The sequence below is a fragment of the Canis lupus genome, chromosome 23 (assembly GCF_003254725.2).
Source record: "Canis lupus dingo isolate Sandy chromosome 23, ASM325472v2, whole genome shotgun sequence".
Lineage (NCBI taxonomy): Eukaryota > Metazoa > Chordata > Mammalia > Carnivora > Canidae > Canis > Canis lupus.
In genome coordinates, this window is record NC_064265.1 from 37,586,149 (window position 1) to 37,608,168 (window position 22,020).

At 45.7% G+C, this 22,020-nt stretch overlaps 1 protein-coding gene across 1 annotated transcript in view; it reads left to right on the forward strand.

Moving 5' to 3' along the window:
* Positions 1-959: 959 nt before the first annotated feature.
* LOC112661114 (uncharacterized) overlaps positions 960-22,020 on the forward strand; it is a 46,740-nt gene continuing 25,679 nt past the window's right edge. Inside the window, exons 1-7 of the mRNA XM_035704947.2 lie at positions 960-1,060; positions 4,707-4,925; positions 6,902-7,054; positions 12,350-12,495; positions 14,851-14,991; positions 15,404-15,549; positions 20,534-20,626. Of these exons, the coding sequence (XP_035560840.1) occupies positions 4,746-4,925; positions 6,902-7,054; positions 12,350-12,495; positions 14,851-14,991; positions 15,404-15,549; positions 20,534-20,626 (859 nt within the window). The 5' untranslated portion in view covers positions 960-1,060; positions 4,707-4,745. The remainder of the gene's footprint in view (positions 1,061-4,706; positions 4,926-6,901; positions 7,055-12,349; positions 12,496-14,850; positions 14,992-15,403; positions 15,550-20,533; positions 20,627-22,020) is intronic.

A 22,020-nucleotide genomic window follows, 5' to 3' on the forward strand; every position in this document is an offset into this window, starting at 1 on the left:
CTCCTGGACCTCGGCCCTGTCCCTCGTAGCGCCCCGCCACCCCGCACCCTCCGCTTCCCCCTCCCCTCCGCCTCTAACTCCCCTCTCCTCCACCGACCCCCTCTCCCCATCCCCGCCCCCTCCAGCCCCGTCCCCCCCAGCTTCTGTCCCCTCCAGCACCCGCCTCCGCCCCTCCAAGCCCCGTCCCCTCCAGCCCCCGCCCTCTTGCGGGCGGCTGGCCTCCAAGGCGCCACCTCCACCCCCTCCAGCCCCCTCCAGCCCCCTCCAGCTCGCCCCCTCCAGCGCCACCAGCCCCCTCCAGCCCCGCCCCCTCCAGCCCCTCCAGCCCCTCCAGCCCCGCCCCCTCCAGTCCCTCCAGCCCCTCCAGCCCCGCCCCCTCCAGCCCCTCCAGCCCCTCCAGCCCCTCCAGCCCCGCCCCCTCCAGCCCCTCCAGTCCCTCCAGCCCCTCCAGCCCCGCCCCCTCCAGCCCCTCCAGCCCCTCCAGCCCCGCCCCCTCCAGTCCCTCCAGCCCCTCCAGCCCCGCCCCCTCCAGCCCCTCCAGCCCCTCCAGCCCCTCCAGCCCCGCCCCCTCCAGCCCCTCCAGCCCCTCCAGCCCCTCCAGCCCCGCCCCCTCCAGCCCCTCCAGCCCCTCCAGCCCCGCCCCCTCCAGCTCCTCCAGCCCCTCCAACCCCTCCAGCCCCTCCAGCCCCGCCCCCTGCAGCCCCTCCAGCCCCTCCAGCCCCGCCCCTTCCAGCCCCTCCAGCCCCTCCAGCCCCTCCAGCCCCGCCCCCTCCAGCCCCTCCAGCCCCTCCAGCCCCGCCCCTTCCAGCCCCTCCAGCCCCTCCAGCCCCTCCGGCCCCGCCCCCTCCAGCCCCCTCCAGCCCCTCCAGCCCCGCCCCCTCCAGTCCCTCCAGCCCCTCCAGCCCCGCCCCCTCCAGCCCCTCCAGCCCCTCCAGCCCCGCCCCCTCCAGCCCCCTCCAGCCCCTCCAGCCCCCGCCCTCCTGCCCGGGCCGGTCTCCATGGCGCGGGGCGCACGCGGGAAGCGGGCCGGCGAGGGACTGACGTGGGGACCGGGAGCCCCGTGAGTGCGCGGCGCAGGCGGCGGCGAGGGTGCGGGGTGGGGGCGTGCGCGGCTCCGGGAGGTGCCGGATCGCTGCGGTGCGGGAGTCTGGAGGAGGGAGCGGGGAGCAGCCCCGCCTCGGCCTCCCCCCTCCCCGAGACTCCGACCCGGAGCTGGGTGAGCGGCGGCCCCGGGGGAGCTGTGCTGCCCCCCCGCCTGGAGCACGTGCCCTCCTGCCCCTCCTCCCCCCCCAGGTCCTCGCCCCGCCGTCCCCAAGCCCCCAGGTCCCCGAGAGGCAGCAGAGGGTGGGGCACCTGCCCTCAGGCCTCCACCGAGAGTTCCTTAGGGAGGCGGCCGGGTGGCCCAGCCCCGCGTTACTGTCGGTGGACACGACCAGGAAATGCTCCTGGGGTGACTGGGTGACGGGCACTGAGGGGGGCACTGGACGGGATCAGCACTGGGTGTTATAGGTTGGCAAATCGAACTCCAGTAAAAAAAACATACAAAAAAAAATGTTCGTGGTCAAATATTAAGTGAAAAGCTCAAGATTTAGGAGGGTCTTTTTTTAAATTTTTTAAAAAGATTTTATTTATTTATTCACAAGAGACAGAGGGAGAGGCAGAGACACAGGCAGCGGGAGAAGCAGGTTCCACGCAGGGAGCCCGACGTGGGACTCGATCCGGGGTCTCCAGGATCGGGCCCCAGGCTAAGGCAGTGCTAAACCGCTGAGCCACCCGGGCTGCCCTAGGAGGGTCTTAGTAGAGTATTCATAGAATATTCTGGGTGTAGTTTGTGCTCCTGTAAAGACCCAGAAGAGTTTGGTGAGAAATACTTTATACTGTGAACAGTAATATGCAGTATCAATCGTAGCTTGGGCTGCCTTGAGGAAATACCAGAGACCGGTGGCCGAACCAACAGAAATCCACTTCTTACACTTCTGGGGACTCCAGTAATCCAAGAGCAAGGTGCCAGTAGCTAGGCTTGGAGCCTTTTCTCTTGGCTTGTAGCAGCTAAGAGAAAGGGAGGTAGCAGCCATCTCAAGGGAGCCAAAATAAGCTCTCTGGTGTCTCCTTTTCTTTCTTTTTTTTAAGATTTCATTCATTTATTTATTTGTTTGTTTGTTTAGATAAAGAAAGAGCATGGGAGTAGGAGGAGAGGCAGAGGAAGAGAATCTCAAGCTGACTCTAGGCTGAGAGTGGAGCCTGACCTGGGGCTCAATCTCATGACCCTGAGATCATGACTGAGGTCATGACCTCAGAAAATCAGGAGTTGGTCTCCCAACCAACTGAGCCTCCGGGCACCCCACTCTGTGTCTCTTCTTATAATGGCACTAATCCCATGATGGGAGACCCGCCTTTATGTCCTCATCTAACCCTGATCACCTCCCAAAGACCCTATCAACAAATACCATCACACTGGGGGCTGGGCTTCAACGTAAGAATTTGAGGGGGAAATGAAAACATGCAATCTGTAGCAGTACCTTCTAGATGGTATGTTACAGTGGCTAAGAATTTGGGCTGTAGAGGCAGGCTGCCTGAATTTGAATCCCAGCTGCACTGGTTACCCTTAGGCAAACCACTTCCCTCACTAGGCCTCAGGTTCCCCCCTGAGCATTCACTATGTGCCTAGCATTCACTAGACTCTGTTCTAAGTATCCATCACATACTAATTAATTATTCCTCATAACAATTCTTTATCATCATCATCATCCTTCATCATCCATCATCATCCCCATGCTACTGAGGAATAAAACTTGACACTTAATTTGCGTTAAATCCTCACAAATACCAAAGAGGTTATATTCCGGCCATTTTCACAGATGAAGTAAATGGGGTTCAGAGAAATGAAGTTAATCACCCACGGTCAGTTGGCTAACAATTGACAGACACAGGATTCAAACTGGTTCCTCTTGAAACAAGGCCTCTTAATTCCCATAAACCTTTGTCTCTGAGAACCCAGTTCAGAGACCCAACCATCACCTTCAGTTTCCGTAACCATACCAACGTGAGTTAGCTCCTGGGTGAGTCACAGATACACCAGGTGGAGTTGTCACACAAAGTAAACCTTATTTGCAGGAAATAAGGAGACCACAGGAGATAGCTTTCAAAGCTGGACTCCCCGAGAGAGAGACAGCAAATGGGTTCCTTTTGTTTAGGGTTAAGATGACTACTTAGGTAGGGAGGCTTTGTCATCGGATGTAGAGGCGGGCGGGCGTAAGGTCCCGCAAGTGCCTCAAGGAAACATGCCTATGTTTACACTGTATGTTTTGTAAATGAGGCTTGTGCTCTTTCTTGGGAGGAGATTTTAGTATTATAATGAGGTAAAGGCCATTGCCAGTCATTCCAGAGGTCACTCCCCAGTCCATCTGAGCAGAAGTGAGTCAGGTGTTTAGCTCAAACAGTCTGGGTGGTGTGGGCTAGTGGGAGGTGTTATCAGGGCAGTTGCCATCACCTGAGGGGTGGTTTTGGTTTCATTTGCCTGAGTTAAGAGGTAAGCTGGAAAGAAGAGCTTAAGGAAAAATGTTAAGACAAAGGTTAGTGAGTACAAGCAGGTGGGCAGTGAAGGTCAGGTCTTGGGGTCTAGCTGGTGACATTATCACATGGAGAGTCCTTTCAAGGCTGGGTGATTGAAAGGACAAGTCAATACAGGTTGTGTGACTGCCTGTGGCCAGCAAAATAATAATAACCTCAATAGTACTAATAAAGTTTATTGAGCCTTTCACTATGTGCCAGGCATTGTGCTAAGTGCATTATAAACTTACCTTACTTAGTCCTTGTGACAACCATAATCCATTTTACAGATGGAGAAATAGAAAAGGCTTCACAGAATACCTAAGGCCACCCCAGTGAGTCAAGTGGTGGAGACAAGACAAAAATCCAGGTCTGTTCCCCTTCAAAGCTCACATTCTTACCCACTGTGGATATGGTGCCTGGCAAGAATTATGTCCATAAAGAGAACTGTGCCAGTTTAAAATCAATATGTCTTTGGTGACATTCAGTGCCCACCATTAATGTTAGTTGTATTCCTTTATAACTGAGTTCCATGGGTACTGCCCCATTTTAAAGAATCTAAAAGAACATTGATCCATGAATATAAAGACTGGAAATTGAACAATTCTTCTCACCTGTCTCTGTCTTGATTCCCTACTCCCATTTTTTTTTAATTTTTTTTTTTTTTTTTTTTTTTATGATAGTCACACAGAGAGAGAGAGAGGTAGAGACACAGGCAGAGGGAGAAGCAGGCTCCATGCACCGGGAGCCCGACGTGGGATTCGATCCCGGGTCTCCAGGATCACGCCCTGGGCCAAAGGCAGGCGCTAAACCGCTGCGCCACCCAGGGATCCCCCTACTCCCATTTTAAGATACTTGAGGCACTTTAAGATTTTCAGAGAAGGGACGACTAGGTGGCTCAGTGGTTGAGCATCTGCCTGTGGCTCAGGACATGATCCCGGGGTCTTGGGACTGATTCCCACATTGGGCTCCCCATGAGGAGCCTGCTTCTCCCTCTGCCTATGTCTCTGCTTCTCTGTGTCACTCATGAATAAATAAATAAGATCTTAAGCAAAAATATTTCAGAGAAGAGTGTGCAGCAGTATTTGCCAATTTTTAGTGGGGGAGATGTGATCTGCTCCTTAAAAAGACATCTGTGTATTGGGTTTTGGGGAAAGGTGTTATTTTCAGAGTCCAGGTGGAATCTAACTGAAACAATGCCAAGAGAAAAGGAGGGAAAACAAAAAACTAAAGGAACACCCCTGCCCATCATTCCAATTCTTCAAAAGTTCCTGAAAGCATATGAGAAGCACTGTGCACAGACTCAGACCTCTGTCTGTCCAGCCATCAAACAGGACTTGAAAACCAGCATCAACAATGAACGGATTCTCAGGAAAGTGAGTGTGTGGCCTCTTTTCCTTATTCTTTTCTGAAATGAACTGACAAGGGTTTACCCCCCCAGGAACATGGTCCTCAGTCTTCTGAAGCCCTAACTGGTGGTCTTGCTCTCTCTGCATTCCTCAGCACTTCTACATTCCTTTTTTTTTTTTTCTTTTAGAATTTTAAAAGATTTATTCATTCATGAGAGACACACACACAGAGAGGCAGACACAGGCAGAAGGAGAAGCAGGCTCCACACAGGGAGCCCGATATGGGACTTGATCCGGGGACTCCAAGATCACGCCCTGAGCCAAAGGCAGACGCTCAACTGCTGAGCCATCCAGACATCCCAGCACTTCTACATTACTGCTCCTGCCTCCCAGTCTACCCATTCCAGTCCTTCCAGCAGGCCTGCCTTTCCTCACACCACTTCACATCTGGAATAGCCAACCCACCCCTCTCACTCTACATCTGGAAAGCCCAGCTCAAAAGCACATTTTTGGCATCATTGCAGGACATCCGTGCCCAGCACCCCAGCCACCCTACATGACCCCTCCAAGTGAATGTCTGCTTCCCTTGACAGCTCATGTGTCCGTGGCATCAGGCCAGACCCCCACTCACCCACGCTTCCCCTCTCACTTGGAGTGAGATCAGCAGCAAACACATGATTCTGACCCCAAAAATACAGGCTTTCAGAAAAAAAGTTAGGTGTCATATCTTTTCTGAGATTAAATCTAGGGATCGGTTGGTGGGAGGAAAAGAAGAGAGGTCAACACTGAAACTCTGGTTTACTCTTGGAAAGAGGTGCCTGCTGGTCCAGAAGGTGGAGCCTTGCACCCAAAGACAGACCGGCCTGCTCTCCAACTTTTCTCTTGCCAGCCCAGAAAAACAGTCTGTGTTTAATAATCAAGCACCTACTGATATCCTAAAATGCTGAGGGTTAAACAGGAGAATAAATTAGTTAGAGATGGGTGCTTTTTGTTTGTTTGTTTTGTTTTTGTGTTTTTTTTTTTTTTTTTTGAGATGGGTGCTTTAAAAAAAATCATTATTTTAAGGTGACGTTGACCCAACTCCATCCTACCCATGTTTTTAATGAATGTTGTTGGAAGATGGGAGGATGATTACTTTGTACCCCACGTAAAAAGAACCTCTGAAAGTCCTCCCTAACCATCTATTTTGCCCAAACTTCCGCCTCCCTTTCCTCTCGCCCCTTTGGTCTTTCCCTAGCTACTTCTCTTAGTCTCTCTTGTCCCCCCCTCTGCCCACCTAGGTCTTTCTGATTCCTTCTCATGCAGTTAGTAGCTTCTCTGCACTCCCCCCCATACATCTCTCTGCTCATCCCAATGCAAGAGCTTCTCAGCCATCTTTTTTTGTGTAAAATCATTACATTATTTTTTTCTACTCCTTATAATTAGCCTCTACTACTTAATGATAAGAGCTCATCATAAACCCTGTTCAAATTTATAGTCCCTTCAGTAATGTTTTCTAAACACTTTAAATTACTATCAGAAATACAAATAACATCATGACCCAAAGTATAAGTACTGGTGTGAATCATAAGACCATACGGGCTGTTTATGTTGGATGGATTGCTTTGGTTGGGTCTCCATTTTGGTTTTGAACATCTCTAAAATAAAAGTCTTGTGAGACAATTATTTTTTACTACACAGGATACACTCAGATAATTTCTCTCATTTTCTATTTCATTAAAGAAATACAGAAAAAAACTGATCACAGCTTACTTAATTGATTTCCTAACCCAATAATGAATAGTAATCTGAGGGAAAAACCTGTGCCCTGTGAGATTACCTTTGCATATGGCAAGAGCTTATAAATTTCTGTTGAATTAACACCTCAATGCACATGTGATCCAAAGTTAATTACCTTTTTAAATGTTCTAATGATGTCTGATGACAATATTCTTTCTTTACACATTCAGATGCATGGACATGTCTTTATGACTTCCACCTGTACTTTTTTTCTGACACTCCAGTTTATGCTCGTAAGACCTAGAGACTCCCCACCAAGCACCCTACCAATTTCCTTGGAACCTTTGCTCATCACAATTCAAGATGAGTGTTATATGCTGGGGAAAGAGATTTGTATCTGGAGCCTTCAACTGAGCAACCCAGAGATTGCCAGACTGGTGAGTCACACATTTTATTTTATTTTATATTTTAAAGATTTTGTTTATTTATTCATGAGACACACAGAGAGAGAAGCAGAGACATGGGCAGAGGGAGAAGCAGGCTCCCTGAGGGGAGCCTGATGTGGGCCTTGATCCTGGAATCCCAGGATCACGACCTGAGCCAAAGGCAGACGCTCAACCATTGAGCCACCCAGGTGTTCCTGGAGTCATGCATTTGAAAAATATTCCTTCAATTAAAACTTAAAACTGAATATAAGCATAATATATCATGTATTCCAGCTATAGTTCATTTGGTTGTTGGCTGATATGCTCCAAGCTTTTCTTTAAAAAAAAAAAAAAAAATTTTTTTTTTAATGAAACATTTCAAAGTTATGTAAAACTACAAAAATCAGTAAAGAAATTATGGTATATTCATATAGTAGAAAACTATATAGGGGTACTTGGTGGCTCAGCCGGTTAAGCACCTACTGTTGATTTCAGCTTAGGTCATGATCTTAGGGTCATGGGATCCAGCCCCATGTTGGGCTCCACACTCAGTGCAGAGTCTGCTTATCTCTCTCCCTCCCCTGCTTGCATGTTCTCTCTCTTTCTCTCTCTCTCTCAAATAAATAAATAAATAAATAAATAAATAAATAAATAAATAAAATCTTAACACTTTTTTAAAGATTTTATTTATTTATTAAGGAGAGACACAGGGCAGACTGGGCGGCTCAGAGATTTAGTGCCACCTTCAGCCCAGGGCATGATCCTGGGGACCGGGGATTGAGTCCCACATCAGGCTCCCTGCATGGAGCCTGCTTCACCCTTTACCTGTGTCTCTGCCTCTCTCTCTCTCTCTCTCTCTGTGTGCCTCTCATGAATAAATAAATAAAATCTTAAAAAAAAATGAGAGACACAGAGAGAGAGGCAGAGGGAGAAGCAAGCTCGCTGCAGAGAGCCTGATGTGGAACTTGATCCCAGGACCCTGAAATCATGACCTGAGCCGAAGACAGACATTCAACCACTGAGCCACTCAGGTGCCCCAATAGATAAAATCTTAAAAAAGAAAACTATATGGCAATAAAAATGCATCAACTATAGCTATACAAAAATAAAATATGATGACTCACATAATCATAATGTTATGCAAACAAAGAGAGACACAATGGAATACATACTGTATACTGCATTTTATAAAGTTAAAAAACAGGTAAAACTATAATGTTTGATTATCATAAAATTACTTTTAAGGAGAAGGGAGGAGGTAGAAATTGGGAAAAGGCATTAGTGCCCATTTTTCTAGTCTCTTGCCTGTTTAAAAATCCCTTGCTTTGGAGCACCTGGGCGGCTCAGTGGTTGAGCATCTGCCTTTGGCTCAGGTTGTGATCCCAGGGTCTTGGGATGGAGTCTTGCATCAGGCTCCAGAGAGGCTGCTTCTCTCTCTGCCTGTGTCTCTGCCTCTCTGTGTCTCTCATGAATAAATAAATAAAATCCTTAAAAAAAAAAAAAAAAAAGACTAGCTTGTGAGTTCACAGGGGATGTATATATATATATATATATATATATTTTTTTTTTTTTTTTTTTTTCCTGTGTACTCAGTCTCAGTTTGAGATAGTCAATTTTCCCTGGGGAAGGGAGAGTTAGGTTTATTTCTAGTTCATCCTTACTCTCAGGGCATAGTGCTATATAGCTCACTCTGTTTTGAGCCACACCTGTATGCAATATTTTATCTTGGACTCCTTGCTTCCAGTGGTTTTGGGCTTTACTGTCCCCTGGACTCCATGTCCCATGAAAACCAAAACTCGACTCCACTGCTTTACTGGTGCTCTCAAAGGGAAAGCTGGCTTCAGTGTCCTGTGTACTGCTCTAGGTTCCAACTTTCCCTCATGCTTTGATCTCTGGGTATTCCTCACTATCCGGTCAACACATTTTTAAAGTGATATTTTTAAACCTCTTAGAAGAAACCATAAAGGAAAAGCTTAGTGATGTTGGATTTAGCAGTGATATATATGACACTAAGCACAGGCAACAAAAGAAAAACTAGATGACTTGGATGACACCAAAATGTAAAACTGCATCAGAGGACACAATCAACTAAGTGAGAAGGCAACCCACAAAGTGGACAAAAGATGTTCAACATCACTAATATTTAGGGAAATGCAAATCAAAACTACAGTGAGATACTACCTCATGTCAACCAGTATGGCTACTAACAAAAAAAGCAAAAAATCATGTGTTGACGGGATGTGGAGAAATTGGAAAACTTGTGCACTCTTGGTGGGAATGTAAATTGCTGTAGCCAGTATGGAAAACAGGATGGAAGTTCCTTAAAAAATTAAAAGTAGAATTACCATATGATTCAGCAATTCCATTTCTGGATATTTACCCAAAAGAATTGAAAGCCAGATCTCAAAGAGATATCTGTACACTTATCTTCATAGTAGTATTATTCAACAATAGCCACAGGTGGAAGCAATCCAAATGTCCATTAACAGATGAGTGGAAAACAAAATACAATAGAATATTATTCACCCTGTAAGAGGAAGGAAATTCTGACACATGCTACATATATGAACCTTGAGGAACTTATGCTAAGTAAGATAAGTCAGTCACAAAAGGACAAATACTGTATCATTGTACTATAGGAAGTACCTAGAGTAGTAAGATTCATAGAGAAAGAAAATAAAATGACGATTGCTAGACGTTGTGGGGGAGGAGAGAGTGGGAGTTATTTTTTAATGGGTACAGAATTTGAGTTTTACAAGATGAAAAAACTTCTGGAGATGGATAGTGTTGAGGGTTGTACAACAATGTTAATATATTAATATATTTAATGCCACTGAACTGTACACTTAAAAATGATTTAGATGGTAAATTTTATATGTGTATTTGACCATAATTAAAAATAAATTTTAAAAAGGTAACTTAAATACATAACCAAAATTTTTAGTTGTGTTCATTAAAAGTGTCCATTTAAGCAGGACATGGAATGCTGTCCATGTATGTGAAAAGTGATCCCTCACAGTTCCTTATAATGTGGCCCTCTTGGTAACCTGAAGACTGTTGAGGAATTCTGTGGTAGATGGCTGTGGTCTTGCCCACAGCAGTGCTAGTGCCCCTGGGAGTGACACTGCAAACCACTGGTTGAGATCTTTAGGACCTGGTCCACAGCCTGTCTTTCACAGACCAGCGTTACCATAGGCAGTGGTGTGCCACATTGCCTCCTCCGTCAGAAACACAGCTTGAGAAATCCAATCCAGCACTTAAACTAGATGTTTTCTCATGAAACAGACCTCAAATGCCAGCTCTGTAGTTAAGGCCGCATGGGCTCTTATATTCTCAGCCAAGGTATAATTTGGAACCCTATCTCTGACCAACATATCATTACCTCAGGAAACCCTAAATCCTCCAAACCCTACCAAAGCCTCTTTTAGGTTTAAATTCTGAACTGAAGAGATCCTTAGGTTGTGGTGATTCTAATTGCTAAAAGGTGGCCATTGTGATTTGTAGCTTTAAATACCTCCTTCTGTCAGTTAGGTAGGGATTTAATTGTTACTGGGATTGTTTTGTTACCACAAGAAATGACCTTGCCATAGACCCCTCCATTCAGGAGACTGAGAGAACTTGACATGGTTCCAAATGTTCACATGCTACCCCCAGTCCCGTGGCTTCACCATGAGAAGCACCTTGTTGCTGAATTTGCATGGTTGAGTTCTTTTTTTTTTTTTTTTTAATATTTATTTTAGAGAGAGAGAGAGCAAGCAAGGGGAGGAGCAGAGAGAAGGAGAGAAGCAGATTCCCGCTCTGAGCATGGAGATATTGGGCTCCATGCAGGGCTCCACGTGGGGCCCAATCCCAGGACCCCAAAACCATGACCCTGAGACCATGACCTGAGCCAAAATCAAGAGTCCGACTCATAACTGACTGAGCCGCCCAGGCATCCCTGCATGGTCTAGTTCTGAGCAGACCTCTAAATCCTAATACCTGTAACAACGAATATAAATTATTTAGGAAGTAATTTATCTATTATAATTTTTGCCTAGTTATAAAGAGGTTGGCATGGTGACACTTCTCTATTGAAAAGAACACAACCATAGGAGGATAAATGTGTGAGAATATCAACATCTGTGTTAGTCTGAGTGGGCTGCCATAACAAAGTACCACAGGGTGCATGGCTTAAACAACAGAAATTTATTTCCTCACAGTTATGAAGGCTTGGAGGTCTGAGCTCACTGTCAGCAGGGTTGGTGTCTTCTGAGGCCTCTCTCCTTGGCTTGTTATCGGCCACCTTTCCCCTGTGTTTTCACATTGTCTTCCCTTTGTATGTGTCTGGGTCCAGATTTCCTTCCTCTAAGAAAGCCAGTCCTACTGAGTTAGGGCCTACCCCAAAGACCTCATTTTAATTTAAATACCTCTTTGAAGACCCTGTATCCAAATACAGTCACACTCTGAGGTACGAGGGGTTAGGACTTCAACATATGAGTAGACTTCAACATATGAATTTTTTTAATGAGGTAAATGCCCTTTAATTCCATTATCTCAAGTGGATATTATTATTATTATTTTTATTCGGAGGCATCCAAAGAAAGGATTTGATTGACCTGTTGTATGTCCTTTTAAAAGGCTGTCATTCCAGGGATCCCTGGGTGGCTCAGCAGTTGAGCATCTGCCTTTGGCTCAGATCGTGATCCCAAAGACCCAGGATCAAGTTCTGCATCAGGCTCCCTGCATGGAGCCTGCTTCTCCCTCTGCCTGTGTCTCTGCTTCTCTCCCTGTGTCTCTCATGAATAAATAAATAAAATCTTAAAAAAAAAAATAGAAGGCTGTCATTCCAAGAGGGGAACATGTTTATTGTTTCCTGACTCCCAAATAAAATAATAACCTTTATTTAACTCAGTGTAGCCAAAATGTCTTAGTGCAGTATCTAGGACAAGTCTGAAGTATCTGGAAAGTGTGAGGATGATTTTCGTCTAACAGCTGGTGCCTAAACAGGAGGAGTTTTGATGGCATCTGGCCCTTCTTCTGCCTACTTGCCATCGACACAATTCAGCCCCTAATAATATCTACAAAGATATGCTACAATATATCTCATCTCATCATAAAGCTTGGTATCTCCCACTTAATTCTTCAGAGTCTTCCTTTGAAAGGGCAATTATTTTACTTTCAAGCCACTTTCTTGTTGGGGCAATTAGAAAGTTGTCTTAAAGGCAAAACTCTGGAGGTAATGAACATAATGGACTTTTAGGTTATATTAAAACACGGAGTGTATTTGTCTTCCTTGTGTGAGCACTGTTTCCTACCCTATGTTCTTAGGCTTCGCTTCTGGAGTTGAAGGGCCGTGCCTGCCCATTTACCAGCCTGGAGCTCATTGATTGCAGGATGGATCTGTGGTCTCTCCGGAGACTCGGGAGGGCTCTGCTAGGCAGCTGTCTGCATTCTCTTGTCCTTGATTACTGCAGGTGAGCCCTTTTCTCTTTCTTTCCTTCTTCCTTCCTTTCTTTTTATTCATTTATTCTGTCAACAAATATATGTTGATGGCTTGTTTGTGCAAGACACTGTGCTCTTTGCTAATGAAGATGAATACACATAAGGCAATACCACTGAGCAAGGTATAGTAGAGGAAAGGTGACATGCTCTAGATTACGTATTATGCAAGGCAGAAAGTCTGAATGTCAGCAGGAATGTCCATATAAATATTAGTGGTGGTTTGGATAAGGGTAACCAGGATCCCCTATGGGACAGGCCATCATGTACCAGAAGAGGAGGTGGGAAGGAAGGAGGAGGTATGGTGTTGGGAAAGAAGAGAGCAAGTCTTTCAGAGGGCTGCAGCACCAGACTGTCAGGGGAGGATCAGGGGGTGATAATAATAATAATGATAATATCAGCCAATTGTTATTGAGTGCTGTGTGCCAAGCACAGCAGATGGTTTATCTCATTTATTCTCCCAATAATAGATGGACATATTCTACTACATATGGATGTATGATATATAATGACAGATATGTACCATTTCTATCCTTTGACTATATACAGATGAGGAAGGACTCAGGGGGATTAACTGGCTTGTTCAAGGCCATTCAGCTCTTATGGATGGAGCCTAGATGTGAATCCAGCTGTCTGAATCTGAGCCCACTTCTGATCGGTGACACTAGATTGCTTGGGGGGTCTATAGTGTTGCCATCCATAAATAATTTCAACCAGCTTGTGTGATGTGGGATAGGTCATGCAACCTCTCTGATCTATGAGATGATCTCTGCCACTTCTCAGGTCTTTGATTCTGTGACTCTCCCCCTATAGCCAGGTGATGTCTTGTACTCGGAAGGCCAGTGGGCTGTGAAGTGAAAGAGATGATTCATGCCTAAGAAGTGGTACCACAGTGACACAGGAGCTAGGATCCTATTAGGGCCCTGGTGGACAGTGGACAAGTGGACAAGTGGGCAGTGGACAGTGGACAAGTCTATCAGCAAAAGCTAGGAGAGGGATTATCCCTGGAGATTCTCCATGTTTCTGAGATGCTTGGAGGAGCCTCAGTCAGGGTCTCCTAACCCAGGACAGCAGAAGGCCAGTGTTCTCAGGACATCCTGCAGTGACTGAGGATTGGCCTAGGAGTCTCCCAGCTTCCCACACTGCACTGGGCAGAACCAGCCCCCCTGGTGAGACCCTTCTAGACTCCAGCTCCTGTGCTGGATCCAGAGACCTACGCTGGCAGGAAGACAGAAGGAAGAAAAAAGGATCCCCATCATTAGGAAACAGCTTATTTTATTTTTAAAATATTTTATTTATCTATTTAGTGGGGGGTGGCGTCAGAGGGAGAGAAAGAATCTCAAGCAGGCTCTGCGCTGAGCACGGAGCCCAACGCAGAGCTGGATCTCACAACCCTGGGATCAAGAGCTGAGCCAAAGTCAAGAGTTGGATGCTTAACTGACTGAGCCATCCAGGTGCCCCAGCTTATTTTCATTATCAGTTGAAATCCTACTGTTGTCAAGGTACCTAGAGTCGTCGGGGTTGGGTGGCTGGGGATCACCACTGACACCTCAGGTTACCCACCTCTGGGGACTTCCCTCCGTTTCCTCTGTGAGGCTGTGAAATCCATCAGGCAGGATGCCCTTTCTCGACTGCAGCTGCATCCCCACACCCACCACAGTAGCTGCCTTCAGTAATTACTTGTTGGACGAATTAGTCAATTTAAGAAGTTATTTCTGCTAATTCGACATACTTTATTTGAAAGTTCAGACCTTGACATTCCAAATTCCCTGAAGACGTCCCTTGACCTCACCGATACTCGGTATCCTGACCTAAAACCTATACCCAGAGGGCTGTGCTGAGCTGGCACGATGCCTGTGACTTCTCTTTGCAAACTCTAAGGACTAGGTGATACGAGATGAAGAACGGCACAGGGCCAGGAAGGAGGGCCAAGAGATTGAACTTTCCCAGAACCTGCTCTGGATATAAGGCTCCCTCCTTACACAGCCTCCTACTGCTGGGGCCCTCCCAGACCCCTTCATCCCTGCCAGCTGGGCAATCTCTCCTGTCTTCAGGATCCAGAGCTCGCTCTCTATCTGCTTCCTTGAGTGGGCACTTCAAACCATGCTCTGCTCCCTTTGCCCAGGAGACAGATTCTGGGTCCCCCTTCCTCCAAACCCAGGCTAGCCCCTCAGTTTCCCAACCCACCCCCATAGCCAGCCCTGGCCGTGGATACCCAAAGTAAGGATTGGTAAAACCTGATCTGTCCTAGGGAGTACCTTAAAATGAACAACCCAACAGGTGACATAGGTTTTAAAAGTCACTAATTGGTTCCCATCATTTCCTCCTAGGTTTGGAAACGAAGAAATTGAGAGTATTTTCTCAGGCCTGGAGCACAATCAAAGGCTTCAAGTCCTCAGTCTGCGCTACTGTGGTCTGGGGCCACAGAGCGGGCCACGGCTCGGTGCCATCATAAGCCAGAGCTCCATTTGGTGAGATGCATCCCCTGCTCCCTTCCTGCCTCTGGCTCTGTTCTGTTTTGAGTTTTATAACCAGCTTATTTACAGAATCCACTCACCCATGAATTCCCCTGACTTTTCACTGTGCTTTTAGTCATCTTTTTCTACCCTCTGGTTATTTTTGTTTTCCTTTTCTTAATTACAAGAGAAAGATTCTCTAGTTACTTTTGGGAATCAAGGATATCATGCTAAATGCGTGTTTTTGGCCCAGTGACCTGGTCACTAGGTCTATTTTTTTTTATTACAATGTGGCCTGTTATCTATTATGATTATTTATTTATTATTTTATAACTAGGTCTATTATTTTATAAGGTGAAGACCTCAAACCCAAATTTGCAGAAGTGAAAATAACATCAAATGAACTGTGTATGTCACCCTTCCCCAGTGAGCTGCACCTTGACGGCAATTACTTACAGTGCTCTGGAGCTGTGGCTCTCCTCAGACCCATAGCAGAGTATGCAGAGATGCAGGGGAGAGACCAGCCGGCCACATCCCCACCAGTCCCCAAGAGTCCCCCTCAGCAGCTGCAGGGTAAGTGCTGGGGAACTGGCCCTATGCTCTTTGGGACTACCTAAAAGAAGGAGACTGTTGCGATTAAAAGTGAGCTTCCCCATGGTCAGGGGAAATTCTTCTTCCTGAGTATGAATGAGAGCAGAATAATGGACCCCCAACAATGTGTGCCCTAATCCTCAGAACCAGTGATTATGTTACTCCCAGTGACTGTGAGTCAGATCCCACACGAGGGCTCTCACTGGTCCTCCTTGGGTCACATACATACCTCTTGGACCAGTCCCTGCAGCCGAGATATGCTAAACTGTTATTGGCCAGGACTGATCCCACACCCCCCTGGGAGAGGGGTGGAGGGTTCTGATGGCAGCCAAACCAGGATCACATGATTTGCTGGGCAGGGGAGTGGCAGTCCCCTCAAAGAAGTAAACAGATGAGGAGGATAGATACAAGACAGACAAGAACAAGAGCTGCTTACTCCCTTTTTGTTTTGTTTTTAAAGATTTTATTTATTTATTCATGAGAGATAGAGACATAGGCAGAGGGAGAATCAGGCTCCTAGTGGGGAGCCTGATGTGGACTCAATCCCAGGACCCCGGGATCATGACCTGAGCCAAAGGCAGGCGCTCAACCACTGAGCCATCTAGTCGTCCCTGCTTACTCCCTTTTAAAAGGTTTATTATTTGTTTTAATAGATCCCCTAATACACACCTTGATGACACATTTTAAAGCTGACTACTTTTAATCATCGTTATCAGAAATGATAGCAAGTGGCTAGTAGCACAGACTTAGAATCAGGCCTGGGTTCAGATCCTACCCCAGCTGTACATTTGTTTGGGCAGATTAACAAATTGATCTAACTTTAGCTTCCTCAGCTACAAAATAAACATAACCACCTAATAGTGTTCATTGAGGAGTAAGTGGTATAATATAAAGCAGTTAGCATAATGCCTGGCACATCTTAAGTTATTGAGGGACATTAATTATTGTCATTACCATTGCCATTATTAAAACAACAGCCTTTTCCCAGGAGAGTAAACTTCAGGCATGTTAGTGAACACAGTCACTCTACTTAGTGGAAAAAGTGAAGATAAGGAGCTCAAGGCTGACGTGCAGCATAGGGACCCCAGTTAAATATATTGTATATTTGAAAGTTGCTGAGGGGCACCTGGCTGGCTCAGTTGGAGCATGCCGTGCTTGACCTCAGGGATTGTAAGTTCGAGCTCCATGTGGGGTGGAGAGATTACTTAAAAAATAAAATCTGAAAAGGAACAAGTTGCCGAGAGAGTAGATCTTAAAAGTTCTCATCACAAGAAACAGAATTTGTGACTGTGCTGTGATGGATGTTAACTAATTTACCGTGGTGGACATATCAGGTCATTATGTTGCACACCTGAAACTAATATAATGTTATATGTTAATTTTATCTGAAGACAAAGTATTCACTGACTTGTACTATTAAAAAAAAAAAAGCTGGAGTCAAGGCTACTTTGTGGAAGTGAGTGCAAAGAACTTGTAACTATGAGAGATTTGTAAATACAATAGTTATCCTCCATTTAGGAACTTTCATGGAATCAGAATTTTATAGGTTATTTGTTGAATTTGATATCTCAACCAACCCAATAAATATACAAAAAAGAAGCTGGAAAACAGTGTTTGCTATCCAAACATGACTTTCCCTCTCCTGTTTTTACCGCCAATCCTGTAAAAAGCCGCGGCCCTATTTATGAAGTCCTATATTGTAATTTCAGGATCTAAATAACCAAGTGAATCTGTGATTTTTAAGAAAAATAATTGGAGGGGCACCTGGTAGCTCAGTCGGTTAAGCATCTGACTTCGGCTAAGGTCATGATCTCTGGGTCATGGGATGGAGCCCCAAGTCTGGCTCTTCACTCAGCGGAGAGTCTGCTTCTCCCTCTGCCCCTCCTCCAACTTGTGTGTGCGCCCACATGTGAGTGTGCACGCTCTGTCACTCTCTCAAATTAATAAATAAATCATAAAAAAGAAGAAAGAATTGGAAATATAAAAGCAGTGTCTCAAGGGATTGGTATATATGGCAGGCAAGAAGAGGTGTGAGGTGTGGGATTGGAAAGGCAAAGAAGTGACAAGGAGGACGCGGGAAGGAAACACGGAGGTATCCTATTCTGGTTGTTCAAGTGCTTTCTGCCCAAAAGAGCATTAGATTTTAAGGTTTGTTTTCCCAGAGAGCCAAACAAGCCAGGGTCAGAGCTGACCTCAGAGAGCGCCTGCCCTGGCGTTCTTCACAGCAACCCCGGGCCAGGGTGGAAGCTGCTGCAGCTGGGCTGGGCCCTGTGGTCAACAGTCAGCACATAAAACCTCTTTGAAGGTCCTCTTGTTATTCATTCACTTGAACCTTGATTTTTAGGCAGGTCAGCTGGTACATTTTAGCAATTCTGCATTCTTTTGGGTAACTGTATTAGTCTGCGCTGGCTGCCATAACAAAATAACATAGGCTGGGTGGCTAAAACAGATTTATTTTTATGCAATTCAGGAAGCTAGAAGTCCCACATCAAGGTGCTCGCTGATTCTGTTCCTGGTGAGAGCTCTCTTCCGGGCCTGCAGAGGGCACCCTCTTGCTGTGCCTTCAGGTGTGTGTAAGCAGAGGGAGAGACCGCAGCTCTGGTGTCTCTCTAATAACACTAATCCTATCTGATCAGGGTCCTACCCTTATGACCTCATTTAACCTTAATTACTTCCTCAGAGGCCTCATCTCTACACACTGCCACACTGGGGGCTCAACATATGAATATTTGGGGCATACAAACATTTAGTCCATAACAGTAACATACATACCTGTATAGAGTAAAATTGTCTTCTGTTTCAAAGCTGGATTGATAGACCTCTGCTCAGGCAAATTTGGTTTTCCCATTTTGACTTCACTTCTTAGCTGGCAGGGTAGTCATAAATGAAAAAAGAGGCATAGGAGACAAAAAGATAATTACAGGATATTACCAGCCTTCTCCTGGCCACAGGTAGGGGTTGGACCTAAGCCCTGACACCCCACCCTCAATAATCTGTGCTTTAGGTCATCTTGCCAGACCCCTGGAACTACCCTGGTCCTTGTCCTTTACAACTCTTGTCTTGAAACAAGGGTACTCTAGAATGAATGTTATGTCCTCCTCCATTCAGATGTTGAAGTCCTAATCTCCAAGGTGATGGTTTAGGAGTTGGGGCCATTGGAGGTGATTAGGTCATGAGGGCAGAGCTCTCCCAGAACAGGATTAGTGCCCTCATAAAGGAGAGCCCCCTTACCCTTTCTGCCCTGTGAGGTTATAATGAGAAGACGGCCAGCTGTGAATCAGGAAGAGGCTCTCACCAGACACCAAATCTACACACGGAGTTTAGACACCAACCTAAAACCATACAACATAGTATATATCAATACTTTTCGATCTTCCTCTAGGATGTAAGGAAAGCAAAAAATGTTTTGAGGCCACTGTTCTAAAGGCCCACATATTTGGTTTTCCTCTTCTGTTCTGTGAGCTTCTCCTAGATCTCCCAGTCACTGCCTGCCCGAGTCAGGCATAGTGGCTCCCCATTGCTGACAGAGAGGACCGAATGCCTCATGAGCCAATGACAAGTTGTCCTTAATTGTTATAATGCGTAAAATGCAATCTTAGTATTGATGCTCCTTCTTTCGTTGTGTGTATGTGCGCACGCACGTGCGTGCATGCATGTATATGTGCACTTGTGTCTCTCCTAATATATGCCAAGTACACTTCCTGGTGCTTCGGATACATTAGGGTAGAGAACAAAGATCCTTGCCTCTGAGGGAGGGGCTGGGAATGTGGTGTGCTTGTGCATGTGTGTGCATGGGTGTGTGCCTGCATTGTTCATGTATGAGGTGGCAAAAGGTAGACAACTTTTAAAGGGCATAATAAACATACATACAAATGCTACCATTTGTTGGAAGGTGATAATTACTATGGCAAAAAGAAAATGTCGAGGGGTGCCTGGCCGGCTCAGTGAGAAGAGCACACAGCTCTTGATCTCAGGCTCATGAGTTCAAGCCCCACATGAGGTGTAGAGATACTTAAACATACATAAATAAATAGACTTAAAAAAAATGTTAAGCGAGTTTGGGAGCGTGGGGAAGGAAGATGGTTGGGGTGTGATCTTAAATAAATGGTTGAATGTAGGCCTCCTCGAAAAGACAGCATTTGTGTACACAGCCGGGAAGGGAGGGATGAGCCTGGAGGTAAGTGGTGAGAGTGTGCCGGACAGAGGGGAGAGCCCGTAACAAGGCCCTGAGGCCAGTGCACAAGGAGCATCAGGGTACCTGGGTGGTAACAGGGATGAGGCATTGAGGGCTTTGTTAGCAAGGACGGAGCAGTTAGGACTCATTTAGGATTTTGGTTTGACAAGGACCCCCTTAAGCTGCATAGCAAATGCCCTGGGTGGGGGTGGTGGGCAGGGAGGCCTATTGGAAGGCTGTTGTCATCCAGTGAGAGGTGACGGTGGGAGGTGAGAGGGGTCCACCCCACTGAGACTAGGGCAGTGGCAGAGGAGGTCAAGTGTCACATCTATCCCGTTTCCTGATGCTTGGGATGTGGAGTGCAAGAGAAAGGAAAGGAATAATCTAGAAGGACTCTAGAATGATAACATACTAATTTAAAATATATATATATACCCCAAGTGTGTTCCTTTCTGCTACACTCTTACAAATCTGAGATTTGGAGCCACTTTTATAGAGGGCAGCTGTGGAATGTGGAGCATGTACATGAGGCCCTTTGGGACGATACTTGGAGCCTCCTTGGTTGCATGCTCTCCTGAAGCCTGGAGAACAACATGGAAAGGACAGTACTGAACCGAAGCGAATGGGATTTGACAATGGGTCGGATAATCCTCTTATGAGAAATATCTCTGCCCAAAAGTGTATGAAAATGAAGGAAATAATCAATAGCAAAGTGTGTAAAAACCTATTTATACAACTTTAAACAGGCTTTTTTTTTTTTTTTTTAATCCTATCTTTTTCTTTTCCACACAGTCAGACAGAAGGGAAGTTCAACTTTGAACCAGACTACAAAGTCACCTGGAGCTGTAACACGGAAGACTACTTCAGGGAAGGAGAGAAGAAAAGGTACTTGGTTGTTGCTTCATCTGTAAATCACTTTCTCCTTTCATGGGCTGTGCGTTCCTCCTACTGTACTAATTACCCCAACCAGAAAAACTCACATGGAGAGAAAGAAGACTCCGTGTCTTATGGTTTCATATAAACCAAACACAGAACAGCTTAGCCATATCCACCAGAGGAATTTGTCTTTGGCACATTCAGCAAGCCAAAATCGATTATGGGGTGTAGGTTGGTTTGGGGATATCTCTGCAGTGAACAGCCAGCAGGACCTGATAAATTCAGCTTGGAGACTTCTCTCCTGCTCTCATTGCTCAGAATCAGAAACAGAGTCATTTAGAGGTAATTTTAAGAAATTACTAACTCTAAAACCTCTGAGCAGGACTAAATAAAAGGAGAAGATATCCAAGTCTTTCTTTCTTTTTTTTTTTTTTTTAGGATTTTATTTACTTATTTGAGAGAGAGAGTGTGCACACATGCACAAGCAGGGGCAGGGACAGAGGGAGAAAGAGAAGCAGACTTCCCACTGAGCAGAAACCAGCCATGGGGCTCTATCCCAGGACCCCAAGATCGCGATCCAAGCCAAAGGCAGATGCTTTATTGACTGAAGCACCCAGGTGGCTTTAAGTCTTTTAAAAAAATATTTATTTATTCAAGTAGTCTCTATACCCAGCATGGGCCTCGAACTCATGACCCTGAGATCAATAGCTGCATGCTCTGACTGAGCCAGCCAGGTGCCCCGAGAAGCTATCCAAGTCTTAAAGGTTCACACTTAACAGCTAAGTGTTAGGGAAGCTGGGTTCTCTGCCCAGTGCTTGGCCTGGTGCCTGTGTCTCAGCACCCTATTCAGCAAATGGAGGAATTTGCACTCACGGCTTCCTAAATCCCACTCCAGCTTTAACATGTTGAAGTTATAAATACACAGCACCAGGTGATTGTTAGATGTATCATGAGCACAGTCTTTGGAACACTCTTTGTGGAGGCAACCTAAATTTGTGTTGTTTTGTTTTAGTCCATTTTATTTATTTTTCTGTACAACTAGTGTGTGGAAGGTGACAGGCCCTTGCGATGTAGCTCTTTACCTTTTGCCTTTTTCTTCCTCTTTTGTGTGGTGTGGTCTTTTTCCTGTCCTTGAATTATTCTTGTATCTCCTCTGTGAAATCTGAATTAGATAAATACAAATTCATTTGACCTAAAAAGCCAAATGGAAATGGAAAGTGGGACAGTTGATCAGACCTGTCTCTGTCATCTGGTATAAATACAGTCTTTCCATTGTATAGTGCTAGTAGATTTTGCAAAATCTATTAAAAGAAAAAAAAAAGATGAAGAACCCTGCTAGGTTATTATTTGTTTTAGATACCATTTGGGGATATTTTCAACTAAAAATCATTTTGGAGGAGTTT